Here is a 17,691-nt window from a genome sequence, read left to right on the forward strand (position 1 = left end):
AATTCTCATCTGATTAGGACTTTTCAAAGGTCAACCTCTAGCCCCCTGAGTTATTATATTTTTCTCAGAATCATTTTCAGACAATTGAGCCCTATTTGACTGCAAGATACTGTTTGGTGTGTGTGTGTGTGCGTGTGCGTGTGCGTGCGCGTGCGAGTGTGCGTGCGTGCGTGTGTGTGTGTGTGTGTGTGTATGTGTGTGTGTGTGCGTGCGAGTGTGCGTGCGTGCGTGCGCGTGCGTGCGTGTGCATGCGTGTGTATGTGTGTGTGTGTACACATTACATTTGTCATTTGGTATAATGGTTTTGGCTTTGCCAAGGCATTATGTGTTCATAATGTTAACAATAGGTTTCTTATGGGTATGTGGCCAATAATGTTTAATGAAGGCATTATTAGTATAAGCATTTTTGAGATTGCAGGTTTAGATTTATTTAATTTTTTATAATTTTTATTGTGTTATTGTTATTGGGTTTTTCAAAACCCACAACCATTTGTTCCTTCAGGTTTATTTGCTCCAGCTGATAGATCACAAACGGATCACTGATTGGCCCTTCAACTAAAATAACTACTTAAATCCTTCCAAACAGTCAGGCTTGCAGCATTTGAGTCAACACACCCTCTAGAATGTGTGTGTGAATCAGCTTTTCTCTTTGGATATGGTCCTTCATGTCAGAGAGTTGCTGGTGCTACAGTATGTCTCACACATTGCACCAGAATCTCTGAAAGTTTATCTTGTACGAACGTCTAATTCTGCTCAAATTCTAATTCCAGCGATTCGTTCGAGACTTTGCCACTGAAGTCAACATTCTCCCTCTCTCCTCCTCCTCCTCCTCTCTAGTTTCCCAGGAGACCTGCCTCCTTGACCAGGTGCTGGAGTTGATTATGAATGAGAAGCCGTGTGTCCCAACCAGCGCCAGTCTTTTCCTGAACGAGGACGCCGACAAACCCCCCCAGCCGAAGCGAGGAAGCCTGCGGAGGCGTCTACGCAGGGCCATGGAACAGAGAGCCAGCAGCGTGAAGGAGAGGATCCGCTCCATCACCAGGGAGAGTGTCAAAGACTTCCTGAGGAAGAACCTCTTCGTTCTGTTCACCGTCGCTGCCGTTGCACTGGGTCAGTGTGTGATGGAGGGGTGGTTGAGATATATGGTGATGATGCTGGTGATGGGGAAGTGGTATTGTTATCAGTGGTGGGAAAAGTACTCAAATGTTTTGCTTAACTAATGTATCAATACTGCAATGTAGAAATACTCAGTTACAAGTAAAAGTCTGGAATTCAAAATTGTATTGAGTAAAAGTACAAAAGTATTGGTATCAAAATGTACTTAAAGTACCAAAAGTAGAAAGTACTCATTATGCAGAATGTCCTATTTAACAAGTTTTCAAAATGTATACAAATCTTTTGAAAATAGCAGATCTACAAGCTCACAATTGTTCATTGTTCAGCTCATTGTGAGCTTAGATCGGCTATTTTCAAATGGCCGAAATGTATATAGGGCTGAAGTGGGTAATGTATGAGTAGTTGAAGTACTGAAAGATTAGTTGAAGTACTGAAAATTGGAAATACTCCAGTAAAGTAAAAAATACCTCAAAATTGTACTTACGTACAGTACTTGAGTAAATGTACTTAGTTACAGTACTTCACCACTGATTGTTATGATGATGCACATTCTTTTCCCCATTTGGACTATTTATTCAGGTTTTCTTTTCCCCTAGCTCATGCTTTGCATTCACATATTTTTTTAAACTCCAGTATCTGTCTACCATATGCGTTTTCAAATAATTCACTCAACGTGTGTGTGTGTGTGTGTGTGTGTGTGTGTGTGTGTGTGTGTGTGTGTGTGTGTGTGCGTGTGTGTGTGTGTGTGCGTGTGCGTGTGCGTGCGTGCGTGTGCGTGTGCGTGCGCATGGGTTCGTGTGGGTGTGGGTGTGTGTGTGCATGTGCGTGCGCATGGGTTGGTGTGGGTGTATGTGTGCGTTTGTGTGGGTGTGTGTGTGGGGGGGGGGGTCTGTGTGCGTGAAAAATGTCAGGTGTGATCCTGGGCTTTGCTCTACGCCCACGTAACCTTACACTGCGGGAGATCAAGTACTTTGCCTTTCCTGGAGAGCTGCTGATGAGGATGCTGCAGATGCTGGTGCTGCCTCTAATAGTCTCCAGTCTGGTAACAGGTAATGTGTGGGTATAAAACATAATAATAATTGTGATCCACATGGGGAAATGTACTTCTCTGTGTTTGAGCCATCCTATTGGGAGCCGTGTGTAACCCCAGGGGGCGCACAGAGTGCAATAGGGGTTCGCTGTCTTCCATTCCCAGATGGCAGCTCTGCCTCTTGAACCACATGAGGATGATCATAGTGTGATCAAACAATTCTCTCAACTGTGATCCTTAAAGCTGCAAACTGGAACTTATTCGAATGAATAAAACATAATTTTAGTATGTTAATACTATATAACTAGCACATGTGCAGTGGTTGGTCTCTCTACACTTCCACTGAGACATTTTGACCCTGATGTCATGTAGGACACCTGCTGGTTAACATATAGTACTGTCTGCTCACAAGCGCAGTATCTCAGCCCGGCCAAGTGGGGGCTGCCTCTTGATTGTCGGTAGAATATTGGTCTCTCATGCTGGAGATTTGGGTTCAAATCATAAAGTTACAGATTATAGCTTTAAATTGTCGCCCTGGAATTTACATACCCCACAAAGAGTCGAATCACAGAACTGAATGGTACCATATGTACAGTACGCGTAACTGAAATATTCAGTACACAAGGATAAATATCAATATTGACACATATATCAGTATCAGTATTTCCTTTATGAGTCACGTTGACTGTTATCTTTCGTTATAGGCCTGTAGTAGACACGTTCTCCACACTAAGATGCATAATTAACCACTTACATCCTACATGTAGTATATACTTCAGTTGACCGGTGTCCCCCAGGGGTCTATACTTGGTCTCTTACTTTTTTCCCTCTGCACCAAATCTTTCCACTGAAAATAGCCGATCGGCTTGTAGATCGGCTATTTTCACAGAACGTTCGCCTATTATGACAAGCCCAGAATAGAGACACTAAGGCTCATGTTGTTAACACATACAGTTTACTATACAGTAAGGCTGCAACTAATGCTTATTTTCATGATCAGAGATTAATTTAGATGATAAAATAAGATAATAAAGTCCAAATTCATGGCAAATTCTCATTGCATGTTAGCTGAACCCAAACCCAAACTGCTTAAATTGTTTACCCAGCAATCAAAGACTTACTTTTACAACATAGTTTATAATTATGGAACAAAGAAACGCAATTCCATTTTGGTGAAGTTGTAAATAACTCAACTCAACTGAACTCAACTTCACTGTATTGTCACACGTTTACAGGTGTAAAAGAGTGTGTGAATAGTTTTTTAGCGCCATTGTTTTAGTTGTTTAAAAAATACGAATAATACACCTTTTAGACACATATTATGTCTAAAATATAAAATATCAAAACAAATATCAAACATACGTTATCTATGTGATAAAGACGGAGTTACTCAGTTTCTTGTGAAAATGAAATACATACCACATTACATTTTCGGTTTATAATATGGAATAAAAAAACCATTTACTTTTAGGTGATGTAAATAGCATATTAAATATCTTTACATGATATATCACTAAACCAAAAAATATATATATCACTCAACCAATACTTTTTTAGTGAAAAGAGGCAATATGCTATTTTCACACATTTTAGAATTTATTTTGAAATGTTTTGAATTTGAAACCTTTTTGCTTATAATGACATGCACAAAGTAGGGATTGATTATTAATCGATTATTAAATTATATATATATTTTTTTGTATAATCGATTAGTTGGATTAACCCATTAAGACCTGGAACGCATTTGTGTCACTTTAGATTTCTTTGGCTATTCAAAAATAGCAGATATACAAGCTCATAGCACGGCACCGAGTGCCGCGCTATGAGCTTGTATATCTGCTATTTTTTAAAAATCTAGATTTAAAAAAAAACTTTTTAAGAATCGCCTCAGGTCTTAATGGGTTAACTGTTGCACCCCTACTTGTGTCCCAGGTATCTCCTCTCTGGACAGCAAGGCATCAGGTAAGATGGGTGTGCGTGCGGTGGCTTACTACATGGTGACCACGATTGTTGCTGTCTTCATCGGCATCGTCATGGTGATGATCATCAGGCCGGGGAAGGGCAGCAGGGACAGCCCTATGGCGTCCAGTGGGAAGATAGAACCGGTACAGGCTACCGATGCTTTCCTGGATCTCATCAGGTACTTACTTACGTAATACTTTGTATTCCTGGGTCTCCTTGTGGTTTTAGAACTCAGGGAACGCATCTGTGTCATTTTAAGATTTTTTTGGCTATTCAAAACGATCTTGAACATCAAATCTTTGAATACATATATTTTTTTAACGTTTTTATCTCAAATATTTGCTTCTGGGGGGTCCCTGGAACAACATATTTTGATGGGGGTCGGCGGCCAAATACATATCAATTTTGGGGGTCCTTGACATGAAAAAGTTTGAGAACCACTGATATAGCAACATACGTTTTTCAGAAAACTATTAGGATTTAGAAGACATTTGTAAAGATTTGCATTTTCTCGATTAAAAACAAAATAGCAGATCTACAAGCTCATAGTGCAGCAATCGGTGCCGCACTATGAGCTTGTACATCTGCTATTTTTTGTATTGCCAAAGAAATCTAAAATGACACAGATGCTTTCCCGGTCAATGGATTAATATCTTGACACTCACACAGAGATATCAATAACGATAAGAGTAATATTAACCTTATTTTGTATATTGTACTAAAACACACACATTAGCATAACAGTTTAATACTTTCTCTCAGGAACATGTTCCCCCCCAATCTGGTGGAGGCTTGCTTCAAGCAGGTGGGTTTACTATCTTTCCCCAACCCTTAATAACATGGTTTTCATCTCATAGTTTGTAAAAAAAATCTGATTGCAGTCCACAGCTTTGACTAGCGTACATCATTTTATGGAGATCTTGTCCCTAACAATGATACCATGACTCCTCCTTCCCTACACTGGTCTCCTCTTGCAGTACAAAACCGTGTACAAGACGATCACCACCACCAGGAATGTGACCGTGGCCGTCAACCTTACTGACTCTCCCAATGTCACGTCAGCGTTGTCATCGTCCTCGTTGCCTTCCCTAAGCATGAACCTCAGCAGGCTGCTGTACACCATACAGGTAATGACACCACAGTCACTCCACAGGTGGCTCCTCTAAGGACAAGAAACCATGTCTCCATTGTTTTAAAGGAATAGTTCACCCAAAAAAATTCTTATTTTCTATCAATTACACACCCCATGAAGCATTGAATTCATGGAGATTTTTTTTTTTTTTTGTCGCATTCCTAAGCCAATAATTTGATGATAATAATGAAGATGCTTATGTATCTGGCAGTAGAACCAAAGGAGATTCTTTGTGTATCCTACCGGGGAGACCGATGGTAATCAAATTATTGGCTTAGGAATGCGACAAAAGAATCTCCAAGGCTTCATGGGCTGTGGAATGATACGAAATAAGTACTTTTTTGGGTGAACTACTCCTTTAATGCATATTACTCCTTTTTGTAGCTTTTATAAATATTTCTATTAATTGTGTCTCAAATTTATTTGTAAGTAAAGTACCATAACACCTTTTAGACTATAACTATTGGGGATTTACCGCACACTGAAAAATGTAGGTGCGGGAAGCAAAGCTGAGAGTTTAGGGAAAGAGGGATGGTGTCTGCATGCAGAGCTCTGATGAAGGTCTACTGTCGGAAAGAAAAGGAAGTGTGCAGACAGCTTTTAATCTTTTTCTTCTAGTGTATGAACAACTTTTAAAAAGAGATTTTCTGCCTTATAGGAGACGGTGGAGGAGACGGTTCCTGTAGCAGGTGCCTCTAATGGTGTGAACGCTCTGGGCCTGGTGGTGTTCTCACTGTGCTTCGGCCTGGTCATCGGCAGCATGAAGCAGCAGGGACAGGCACTCAAGGACTTCTTCGACTGCCTCAACGAAGCCATCATGAGACTTGTGGCCATCATCATCTGGTCAGAATGCACTTCATTGTTTTTTCAAAATACTTCAGACAAAGCTACCAAATCTGAAGACTATGATTCGGGGTGTATATTTATAGATAAAACGTGCTTGGAGAGATCCATTCAGATTCTTTTGCTACGGCAATATCAGTCTAGTGTTGAGTTAAAATGTTGTAAAATGTCCGGTGTGTACACGACCGTCTGTGGAAGTGCAGCGTCACTCACCCGAGACCCTCAAGCACAATCGGCTTTACGGTCAAAAAGGGAGTGTGTGTGTGTGTGTGTGTGTGTGTGTGTGTGTGTGTGTGTGTGTGTGTGTGTGTGTGTGTGTGTGTGTGTGTGTGTGTGTGTGTGTGTGTGTGTGTGTGTGTGTGTGTGTGTGTGTGTGTGTGTCTGTGTGTGTGTGTGTGTGAGAGAGAGAACGAGAGAGAGACGCATCAAGTTAAGTTTAATGTTAAGACCGAGACTGCGTGTGTGTGTGTGTGTGTGTGTGTGTGTGTGTGTGTGTGTGTGTGTGTGTGTGTGTGTGTGTGTGTGCGCGCGGTGTGTGTGTGTGTGCGTGTGCGTGTGCGTGTGCGTGTGTGTGTGTGTGTGTGTGTGTGCGTGTGCGTGTGCGTGTGCGTGTGCGTGTGCGTTTGCGTGTGTGTGTGTGTGTGTGTGTGTGTGTGTGTGTGTGTGTGTGTGTGTGTGTGACACGGAGAGAGCAAGAGAGAGAGAGACAAACAAATGTATGTTTAATTTCAACAGCAAGACAGAAAGTATGTGTGTTTCTGTGTGTGTACAAACCACAAACAGGTTTCGGAGGAGTAGCGTAAAAATGCTCTGTCTGTTTGTTTGTGTTGCTCAATGGCTCTGACAGCCTTCCAGTTGGCAGATTCCTGCAGACTACTGTCTGTCTGCCACCTCTTGCCAGTAGTCCTCCTGTCATGCGTGCGCACAACAGTGCCATCAGCCGACCGTCTGTGCATATGTGTGCACACGGCATGCACACAGTGACAACTAACACCTGTAGACACACCACGTCTGACCCAACTGATCAACCAACGTTAATCTGTAGTAGTCACTAGTAAGGACAAGTCCATTTGATGTGTAGTGGTGGAAAAAGTACTCAAATGTTTTACTTAAGTAAAAGTATCAATACTGCAATGTAGAAGTACTCTGTTACAAGTAAAAGTCTGGAATTCAAAATGTACTTGATTAAAAGTACACAAGTATTGGGATGAAAATGTACTTAAAGTACCAAAAGTAGAAAGTACTCATTATGCAGAATGTCTGCAAATGTATAAAATGACAATTTTTTGTTGTTGAAAATAGCAGATCTACAAGCCCACAATGCGTCGCATCGCGACGCATTGTGAGCTTGTAGATCGGCTATTTTCAAATGGCTGAAATGTATATAGGGTTACTGTATGTTTTATCATAATAATCAAAATCTACAAAGTAACTAGTAACTAAAGTTTAAAAAAAATTGTAGTGGAGTAAAAGTACAATATTTGCCTCTGAGATGTAGTGGAGTAGAAGTAAAAGTACTGAAATAATATATACTCAAGTAAAGTAAAAAATACCTCAAAATTATACTTAAGTACAGTATACTGCAGTAAATGTACTTAGTTACTTTACACCACTGTTGATGTGTAGGGGCCTACAGCTAAAATGATTTTGACTGTTTGAGAAAAAAGAGAAAAGAAAACAAGTTGATACACTTACACTCACATGAAGGCTTCTTTGGTATCAGCCATTAGCATTTTCTTTCCCACTCTCTCTCTCCGCTATCTCTCCTGTCGCATCGCTGTCATTCCTCCCCCGCTATCTCGCTCGCCGCTCCCGTCCTCCTTCCACAGGTACGCACCCGTGGGAATCATGTTCCTGATTGCGGGGAAGATCGTGGAGATGAAGGACATCGCGATGGTGGGAGGTCAGCTTGGGATGTACACCGTGACCGTCATCGTGGGCCTTCTCATCCACGGCCTGTTTGTCCTGCCACTGCTGTATTTCCTGGTGACTAAGAAGAACCCATACAGCTTCATCGGAGGACTGCTTCAGGCACTGATCACCGCCCTGGGAACCTCCTCCAGGTGGGTCGCATTCACTGTCTCAGTGGTTCTCAAACTTTTACATTTCAAGGACCCCGAGTTTCGTATATGTATTATTATTAGGCCACAGACCCCCTTAGGGTTAATTTAACTCTTTAACTAAGATCTGTAAGGGTCCATTTGTTTCCTAACTATCAATCATTTAGCTCGGGACCCCCTGGAACCTCCTGAAGGACACCTGGGGGTCCCCGGAGCCCACTTTGAGAACCTGCACCATCTTATTCAGCTTCTGATTTCAGTGTGATTCTGTGTTTTCAGTGTGATTCTGCATTGTCTCACTCTGTCCAATTAATTTCACCCCAGTTCTGCCACCCTGCCAATCACCTTCCGCTGTCTGGAAGAAAACAACCACGTGGATAAGCGAGTGACACGCTTCGTCCTCCCCGTGGGGGCCACCATAAACATGGACGGTACTGCCCTCTATGAGGCTGTGGCGGCCATTTTTATTGCTCAGGTCAATAACATGGACCTCAACTTTGGGCAGATTCTCACCATCAGGTAATTCTTAACGATTCAGTTTATGTTGATTTAAAGTCATACTGCGTAATTATTTTTGGTATAATCTTTCACTGGTTTATTTTCCACAATTATCATCTTTTTTGACTTCTCTAAACAATTCTTTAGATAATATAACAAATAAAATAAAACCCCATTGCAGTGTTTATCCTGTCTGCATCAGAAGCATTGTGAGTGTAAACCGCTGCCATGGATGTGGCGTTCCTGATGTGGGTGTGTCAAGCACATTCTGCAGACAATGTACAATTGTGACTGATGACAGCCATTATACTGTATCTAACTGGCAAATGTCCCTTTTCCCCTTCATTTGGAGAGCCAACCAGACCTTTTTCATTAGGCCAATCATTATAGTCATTTTAGTGCCAGCTTGAATCCGCTGCTGTGCGTCAAACTTGACGTTTACCGCCCTCGAGCTTGAGGCGTTAGTCATATTAGATGATAACTCCATAAAGCTATGTATGTCTAACATGGAGATGGAACAAAAAGCGCACTGTGTGCGCATACTATTCTCCGTAAACATCCTATGATAACTAAATATGTCACTTTCATGCATGCAATCACTTTGTAAGAGTAGGTGTCACATTTTTAACATAGGGTTTATTTCCATGTTGTAATAACAAAAAAAAATACTTATTTACATATATACTGTGGCCATTATTCATAGAAATGTGTTGTATTTCAAACGACAGGAACAGGACTTGTTGTATTACCCTGCTGTTCTCCAATCTCCAAGGGAATGTACATGAGCTGTGTGTGCACTGGTGGAAGAAGTTCTCAATTTTATTTTACTTAAGTAAAAGTAGCAATACCACAACATAGAAATACTCTGTTACAAGTAAAAGGCGTATTAAAAATTTGACTTGGGTAAAAGTACAAAAGTAATATACTTGCAGTACCAAAGTAAAAGTGCTCAACCTTTTCACAATTTGTCTGTTTTGAAAATAGCAGATCTACAAGCTCACAACACACTACGCATTGTGGGCTTGTAGATCAGCTATCTCAGAATAGCCGAAATATAAAATACGGCTTAATAGGTTAATGCAATAATAATATAAATCTTCAATGTAACTAGTAACTAAAGCTGTCAAATATTGCAGTGGAGTAAAAAGTACAATATTTGCCTCCGAGATGCTGTGGAGTAGAAGTATAAGGTAACAAAAAAAATGAAAATACTCCAGTAAAGTAAAAGTACCTCTAAATTGTACCTAAGTACATGTACTTGAGTAAATGCACATGGTTACTTTCCACCACTGACTGTGTGTTTGTTTCACTTTATTAAACATCTTCAATCTCCCATCCCTCCCACCACCTGCTCAGTATCACAGCTACCGCTGCCAGCATCGGAGCAGCAGGCATCCCTCAGGCTGGGCTGGTTACCATGGTGATCGTATTGACATCGGTGGGACTGCCCACAGACGGCATAACGCTGATCATCGCCGTGGATTGGTTCCTGTGAGTTCCCACTAAATGTCAAAAGCTTGATGGGGATTGGTCTGTGTTGTTGTGCTCTATGCGGGCCCTACAGGTCTAAATGTCATAGTGGGGCTTCAGAGGTCCCTCCACTGCAAAGGTTATCGATGCATAATGCAGATTGCTAGATTATTGAAGACCATGAATTATCCATTGTGACCCTGGTGTCCCAATTTTTGGGCGTGGCGTTAATAAACAAAATATTTTCTAAAACAGCTCACAATGCGTCGCATTGAATGTTTTTGAAATAATTGTGAAATATTTTGTATTTATTAGAACTGGGAAAGCATCTGTGTCATTTTAGATTTTAGCGTTGGCTATTAAAAAAATCAGATCTACAAGCTCACAGCGCGTCACTTCGTGCCGCGCTGTGAGCTTGTAGATCTGATTTTTTTGAAAAAAAGTGTGAGAACTACTGATTTAGAAGGCATTTGTAGAATCAGCCTCAGGTCTTAACGGGTTAAAAAGTGGTTATACTGCCACATTTCATGTACACTGTGTGATGTGGTCACTGTAACTGTAAACTGACGTCTTATCTCTGTCTCTCCTTTTCATATGGACCCCAGAGACCGCCTGCGGACCACCACCAATGTTCTGGGCGACTCTCTTGGCGCAGGCATTGTAGAGCATCTGTCCCGCACAGAGCTACAAAAGCAAGATGCCGAACTGGGAAACTCTGTCATTGAGGAGAATGAGAAACCCTACCAACTCATCTGCCAGGAAAATGACTTGCAAAAACACCGCAACAGTGAGACCACCATGTGAGACCCAAAGGCCTTTGCTTCCCGAATGGCATTTTCACATGAAGATTGCATAGGTTCGGTTGGCGATGCCGGCCTGCTTGATAGTAGTGTATGAATACGGCTCATAACCACTTAAGCCCTATTTTATACTTGGGCTATTGTTGAAATGTCGAAAGTCTTTGAAACGTTTGGAATATTTCCGCCTATAATCAAATGCCCAAAATAGGGACACCAGGGTTAAAGGGGTAGTTCACCCCCCAAATAACTTTTTTTCTATTGATTACTCACCCCATGGAGCCTTGAATTCATGGATATTTATTTGTTTTTGTCGCATTCCTTCCTTTATTATTTGATTATAATAAATTTAGCCCCATTGATTCCGGTAGGAGACACAAATGCATTTGTGTCTCCTACCGGAATCAATGGGGACACATTTATTATAATCAAATTATTTGCTTAGGAATGTGACAAAAACAAAAAAATATCTATGAATTCAAGGCTCCAGATGGTCAGTAATCAATAGAAAAAAAGTTATTTTGGGGGTGAACTACCCCTTTAAAGCAATAGGACACTTTGGTAGAACTTTGGGTTGTGTAGTTACCTTGCCATGATGGAACTCCAAAGGTGCATGGGCGAGATATCAAAAATAGTTGCTCCATTGATTAGCAATTGATAATTAAAAATATGTTTTTCAATGACTTACATTGCAACCGGGAACAGCTATCAAAGTCACTCTAGCACAAAACGAATACAAACAAAGCTGATTCTGCCACACTAAGTACCGGGTTTTGTGATGTTACATATTATGTAACATCACAAAACCTGGTACTTAGTGTTGATTTTACTATTAACATCCAGATCCAGTTCCACGGATCCAGTCCAGGTTTTCTCGTAATAAAAATCGTTAAATCAACAAATCCAGAACAGGGTTTTGTGATGTTATATATTGGCAGAATCAGCTTTGTTTGCATTCGTTTACTTTGTTTCACCATACAATGTAAGTCAATAAGGAGTATATTTTGAATGATCAATGTCTAATCATTGGAGCAACTATTTTTGATATCTCGCTCACCTTTGGAGTTACTTCATGGCAAGGTAACTACACAATCCAAAGTGTCCTATTTCCTTAATGTGGATAAGCTGGTCATGGGGGAAATAGTAGTTGATATTCATTCATTGGAGTCTCTGCCTGTAATGCCAGATAGGTGCGTGTGCATTTCATTTAATTGTGACCATTTTATCTAGAACGAAGCAAACTCAGTATATCTCAGAGTAAATATATTTTAAAGAGTCTTCAAGTTTAACAGGTTTTCACAGATCTTTAAAAAAATATCTGTGCGCACAGCCAAACTAGTTCAAAACCCTTTTTAAAGACCAGTGTTTGAATACACAGTATTACAAAGAAAAGTATGGCGATAGATATCTATCTCTAAAGTGTAAGGAGAGAAGGAGATGTTTCTAAATTTGTAAGTAAATTCACATCATTATGCAGATTTCTTTTGCATGGTTTAATGTTCACATACAATCTTGTGTCTTAATTTTGACTACCTCTAATGTTACTATGATACTGTTCCTATTTAAAGATACATATTTAAAACATAACATATTGAATTGTAAATAGTCATCATCATTGATCCTGTATCCATTTCAATGTGATTTAAATTTTACCCTACATTTTTAAAGTTTGCTTGCCATTTGTCATTGCATTACTTGAATGTAACAGACTGTTCTACACTGGGTTTAATTGCTATGCCTGTTATTGATATGTTTTTTTTTTTGGTAGAATGGTTTTCAATCATTGCATTCTATATTGTATTTCTGTGTATTTATAGTGTTTCTTTATTGAGCAGTCTTTGGTGCTAGTTATTTTTCATGGATACACGGCTGAATGCCTTCCCATCCATAAGTTACTTATGGATGGAAGACAATACTTTATTTGAAAATATTGTTTTTTCTGTCATTGTAAAATATGTGCTTATTCCATTCCAGTCCCTGACTGACTAACCAGCAGGCTCTTTCTGCCCTGGTTCCGCCTTATGGTTGTTTACGTTGAATTTGCTAAAACATCATTTTTGAAAAAAGAAAAAAAAACAATATGCCCAGTCACTATACTGCGCCTGAGATGTTCCTTTTTACCGACGCCAAGTTTAAAATAAGAACTGAATACTCAGAAAGAAGCAACTGAAAAACATGTTATTTCAATGCTAGTGGATGGAGAGAGAGGATTTTTGTCCAACCAAGAAACAGCAACCAATGGGTGGGACTCGACAAAGGGTCAATTCTCTACCTTTTTCTAATGTTCATTTCTACTTAATTATGCTTTACTGTTATTTTTTATTTTTATTTTAAAGGCTTGTTTCAGCTTACACTGGACTTATTTGTTTTAAAAGGTTCACATAAATCCACGTGGACTCTATACAACCTTTGATACAGTAGAGGCCTACATCGGTGAGACACAGCCAGGAGAAAGTTGTTATATAATAGCATTAGCTCACCATTATATATATACATATATGTATTTAAATTTATGCTATCAACTAAAAGTTTTATTTCAGTTTATTTTTATGTTTTGGCTTGAATATTAGTTTTTGTAGTTTTAAGCTTCTCAAATTGGTTTATTTCCTAGTTCTGTGAATAGGTACTGTGAAAAGATTTTGAGACGGCATTCTTTCTTTCGTTTATTTTAAGGAAATGTCTGTATATTAGCTACATAAGTGCAGTTATTATTTCTGGTGTTAAGTGAAGAGTGTTGTTTAAAGGCAGTATAAGGCACATAAAACTGGTAACATATTTAATTGAGAGCTTATTATTTGACTTAGCCACTTATGTTCTAGTTAAAGGGTTTGTTTTTGATGCTTGATGTTTCACAAAATGTTTAACTCAGTATTTTAATGGACAATTTATGTTAAATTCAACAAATAAATGTCTCAGGAATGAAGCTTTGTTCAAGCCACATAAGTGTGTGTGTGCGTGCATGTGTGCGTGCGTGCGTGTGCGTGTCTGTCAACAGTTTAGGTACAGTAGGAACAGTCAAGCGTTATAAGGCGCAAAAAAGACAACTATGTATATACTGTATACACACACACACACACACACGCACATGCACATGCACATGCACATGCACATGCACATGCACATGCACATGCACATGCACATGCACATGCACATGCACACACACACACACACACACACACACACAGTTTTATGGCTTAAAACACACAACTGTGAGGAAATCAACAGTGGAAGTCATAATTTCAGAATTTATAAAAGAATTTACTTGCAATACTCCTTGAACATACAGTGCATTCTTCTACATTACATTTATGTTTCAACAATATCAAGCCCTCTAACTTTGTAACAGCCATAAGTGGTTGTGAATTTCATCAGAAATTTTTTATAAATACTTTGGCATAGTTTTTTGACAGTCAGAATAAAAGGTGATATTTATGTGCTGATACATATCAAAACCTCCAATGGCCTCTTTCAAAAAGGCAGATTTATTTTCAGTACACAATTTGTATGTTTTCTTCAGCATACAAACACCTCATATAGCCTACACTGAGAATACAAAATGTTAGTAACACACATTATTAATAGGCTGACGAAGTGAATCCTGATGAAAGCTATGGAAGTTTTACTGTAAATTAATGGGTGGTAAGGACAGGATCTAAGGGAACATTTTGACCTTTCCTTCTATAACCCCAACCCTTAGACATGAGTTGTGTGAAAATAAATGCAACTCAACAGTATTCTATTGGTGCCCTTAATAGTCCTTGACAAAATCCGATGCTGTGCTGTACTGTGCAAGGCATCCTTACATATTATTGAAGTATACAATTCACAAATAAGTATATATCTCACAGATATACAGTATTGATATCACTGAAAACTGCTCATTTTCACATGAATGTATCTTTTTGTGAATCACATTGCCATTGATTTAGACACAACATAATACTTGGACCATTTTGAGGCCCTTGATGACCTGCTGTGGGCTTTTGACCCGATAATAGTATAGTTCATAGTTCAGCCACTAGTAGCAGTAGTAGAAGTAGTAGTAGTTGTAGTAGTACTAGTAATAGCAGTAGCAGTAGCAGTAGCAGAAGACACTTATAGGCAGACCTGGGCAAGAACAATATATTAGGACTTGATTTTACATCTCTCAACATATAAGTAATGCTTTGGCTGTGCTAACCAAGCGTCTGGAGCTAAGTTGAGCTCCCCTCTAGTGTTTAACCACTTGAAGCATCCCTGTTATAGGGGGAGCATTTCCCCAAAAATAGCCGCTATATAAGCTCACAACGCGTCGACGCGGTGTGAGCTGTAGATCGGCTATTTTTGGCAAAGAAATTTGGTGTAGAGGGGGAAATTGCGGTCTAAGTACAGTTGCAGCTCAAGTCTGTTTTATTAAGACTAGAGGGTTTAAGTGTTTAAATATTAAATGCAGTTGAATCAGTATGTGCTGCTGCCCAGGTCTTGTCCCAGGGATACTGACAGGGTACAAAGAGACACAGGATGACTGGAGGTTCAGCTCGCTCCCCCAAATAAGAATGACAGGCTGCTGAAATATACTTGGCCTGGGAATGAGAAGGCAGAATATAAAACACTGGGTTATTACAGTGAGGTAAATTATACTGTACAATTAAGCGCATGGCAAATGCACAAATGAAAACCAACATACACTCACGCGTGTATACCAATGTAATCCAATCAAGCAAGAGAACTCACACAGGATATAGGATAAATAAGTGAAACCGAAAGTGATGAAACAAAAACAATTAGCTGAACATTTTTCAACTGGAACACTGGTAATTGAAACCGATAAATGGGTTCTCTCTCCTGGTTGGATGAAGTTAATTGGTGACCCCACCTGAAACTGTATTTTCTGTTAATAATGACCTGGAGGGCTGGAGGGCTACGGGGAGACCCATGTTAGTGAACAAACATTCTATAGCAATGAATAGAGCTTAATTTATTTTAACACAAATCCTTTTGTTTTAATAAATATAATAACATCACTTACATTAGAGCACCTTTAAGGATAGTGAAAGTGGTATGTTTGTTTTTAAACGTTTTTTTGTGTGTAAAACCTTATATCATTGCTATGGAGTCTTTGTTCAACAGGTGTCACTGTCTCCCTATCTCTCCAGCTCTTAAAACAGAAAATACAGTACATTTTCAGGCCGGGATACCAATTTAATCCAATCGGCAGGGAACCCCACAAAGATCATTATCAGCTTCAATTGTGTGTGTGTGTGTGTGTGTGTGTGTGTGTGTGTGTGTGTGTGTGTGTGTGTGTGTGTGTGTGTGTGTGTGTGTGTGTGTGTGTGTGTGTGTGTGTGTGTGTGTCTCTGTGTGTGTGTCTCTGTCTGTCTGTCTGTCTGTCTGTCTGTCTGTCTGTCTGTCTGTCTGTCTGTCTGTCTGTCTGTCTGTCTGTCTGTCTGTCTGTCTGTCTGTCTGGAGCTGCTTTTTCTGTGTCTTATTTTGAAGTAATGGTCTTGTGTTTCCTGTCATCCATTGTAGTTGTTACCTGTCTTGTCTCTCCACTTTGTGATTATTGTTATTTGTTTCACCTGTGTCCTGTTTGACACAGCCAATCCGTGTTGATTGGCCTTGAGTTCACCTGTCTCTTATTAGTTCTCAGTGTATTTAATCCTCATTGAACACTAGTTAACTTGTTTGCCTTTGTAATCTGTTTTGTAGTTGGTGTTGCTCAGTTGTATCTACCGCGCCAAAATGTCTTCCTGGCATTTGCTTCATCTAGAAAATCTCCTTGATTGTTTGTCTGTCCAAACCACAGGACCGACCAGCATCACATTTCTTGTGCATGCTGCCAGTAGGCCACAGAAGCATCATTTTATACTTATAGAAATATTTAGGTTTCATTTTACAATGGAAGTCAATGGGGCTGTGGTCACGCTGAAACATTGCCCAAATGGAGTCATTTATCATACTGTAGATGTCATAGATCAGTGGTTCTGTGTCTAGGACCCCGCATTAATGTGTATTTCTCATTTTTATCCTACATTGTGAAATATACACGATAAACTATTGGAATATAGTACTATTTAACGTGTGTGTGTGTGTGTGTGTGTGTGTGTGTGTGTGTGTGTGTGTGTGTGTGTGTGTGTGTGTGTGTGTGTGTGTGTGTGTGTGTGTTGCTCTTATTACCTATGACTATGAATATTGCTCCTTTTATAGTCTTCTCTCATTCCACGTGGATGGCTGCCCAGTTATCTTTCTTGTCCTGATAAAGATACAAACAAATCCATAAATATATCATGTCATGTGTAGGGGTGGCCCGCAACAGTTAATCACACTATTTAATGTAATCAATTAGATCAAATAATAGATTTGAATAAAATCTGTTTGGGGAAAAGAAATTGCATCTTTTCCCCACTTCCTAAATACAGTTGCATAAATGTATTGTGAAGTCCAATATGGTTGCAACAGTTAAAGGAGTAGTTCATGCAAAAATGACATATTTTCTATCAATTGCACACCCCATTTTTTTGCATTCCTGAGCTAATAATTTGATGACCGGGTGTATTTCCGTTAGGACACACAAAGAGTCTACTTTGTGTCTCCTACCGGATACATTAGCCTCTTTACGCCGGTAATCAAATTTCACTCCTTTAACCACTTTCAACACATTCGTATTTTGGGTATTATTATAAGTGAAAACTTTTCGAAATCTTCAAAACATAGCGAAAATAGTAGATCGTGATCTTGTGAGCTTGTACATTGACAATTTTTGCTATTTTTGCACGACATATATATATAAAACACATTATTTGA

The 17,691-nt window shown here is 39.6% G+C and overlaps 2 protein-coding genes across 2 annotated transcripts in view; one reads left to right on the forward strand and one right to left on the reverse strand.

Annotated features, from left to right (window-relative positions):
* Positions 1-842: 842 nt before the first annotated feature.
* slc1a6 (solute carrier family 1 member 6) lies at positions 843-10,952 on the forward strand. Its single transcript, XM_080430162.1, has 10 exons — positions 843-1,110; positions 2,028-2,165; positions 4,079-4,286; positions 4,871-4,913; positions 5,086-5,235; positions 5,899-6,083; positions 7,913-8,146; positions 8,468-8,662; positions 9,998-10,132; positions 10,717-10,952. Exons 1-10 carry the CDS (start codon positions 882-884, stop codon positions 10,913-10,915), a joined length of 1,716 nt encoding a protein of 571 aa, XP_080286288.1. The 5' UTR covers positions 843-881; the 3' UTR covers positions 10,916-10,952.
* Positions 10,953-14,145: 3,193 nt separating this feature from the next.
* ccl44 (chemokine (C-C motif) ligand 44) overlaps positions 14,146-17,691 on the reverse strand; it is a 6,559-nt gene continuing 3,013 nt past the window's right edge. The window contains exons 4-5 of the mRNA XM_080431075.1: positions 17,065-17,140; positions 14,146-15,470 (exon numbers count right to left, since the gene is read on the reverse strand). Coding sequence (XP_080287201.1) covers positions 17,102-17,140 — 39 coding nt within the window. The 3' untranslated portion in view covers positions 14,146-15,470; positions 17,065-17,101. The remainder of the gene's footprint in view (positions 15,471-17,064; positions 17,141-17,691) is intronic.

The sequence above is a fragment of the Gymnoscopelus braueri genome, assembly GCF_963280865.1.
Source record: "Gymnoscopelus braueri genome assembly, chromosome: 6".
Classification (NCBI taxonomy): Eukaryota; Metazoa; Chordata; class Actinopteri; order Myctophiformes; family Myctophidae; genus Gymnoscopelus; species Gymnoscopelus braueri.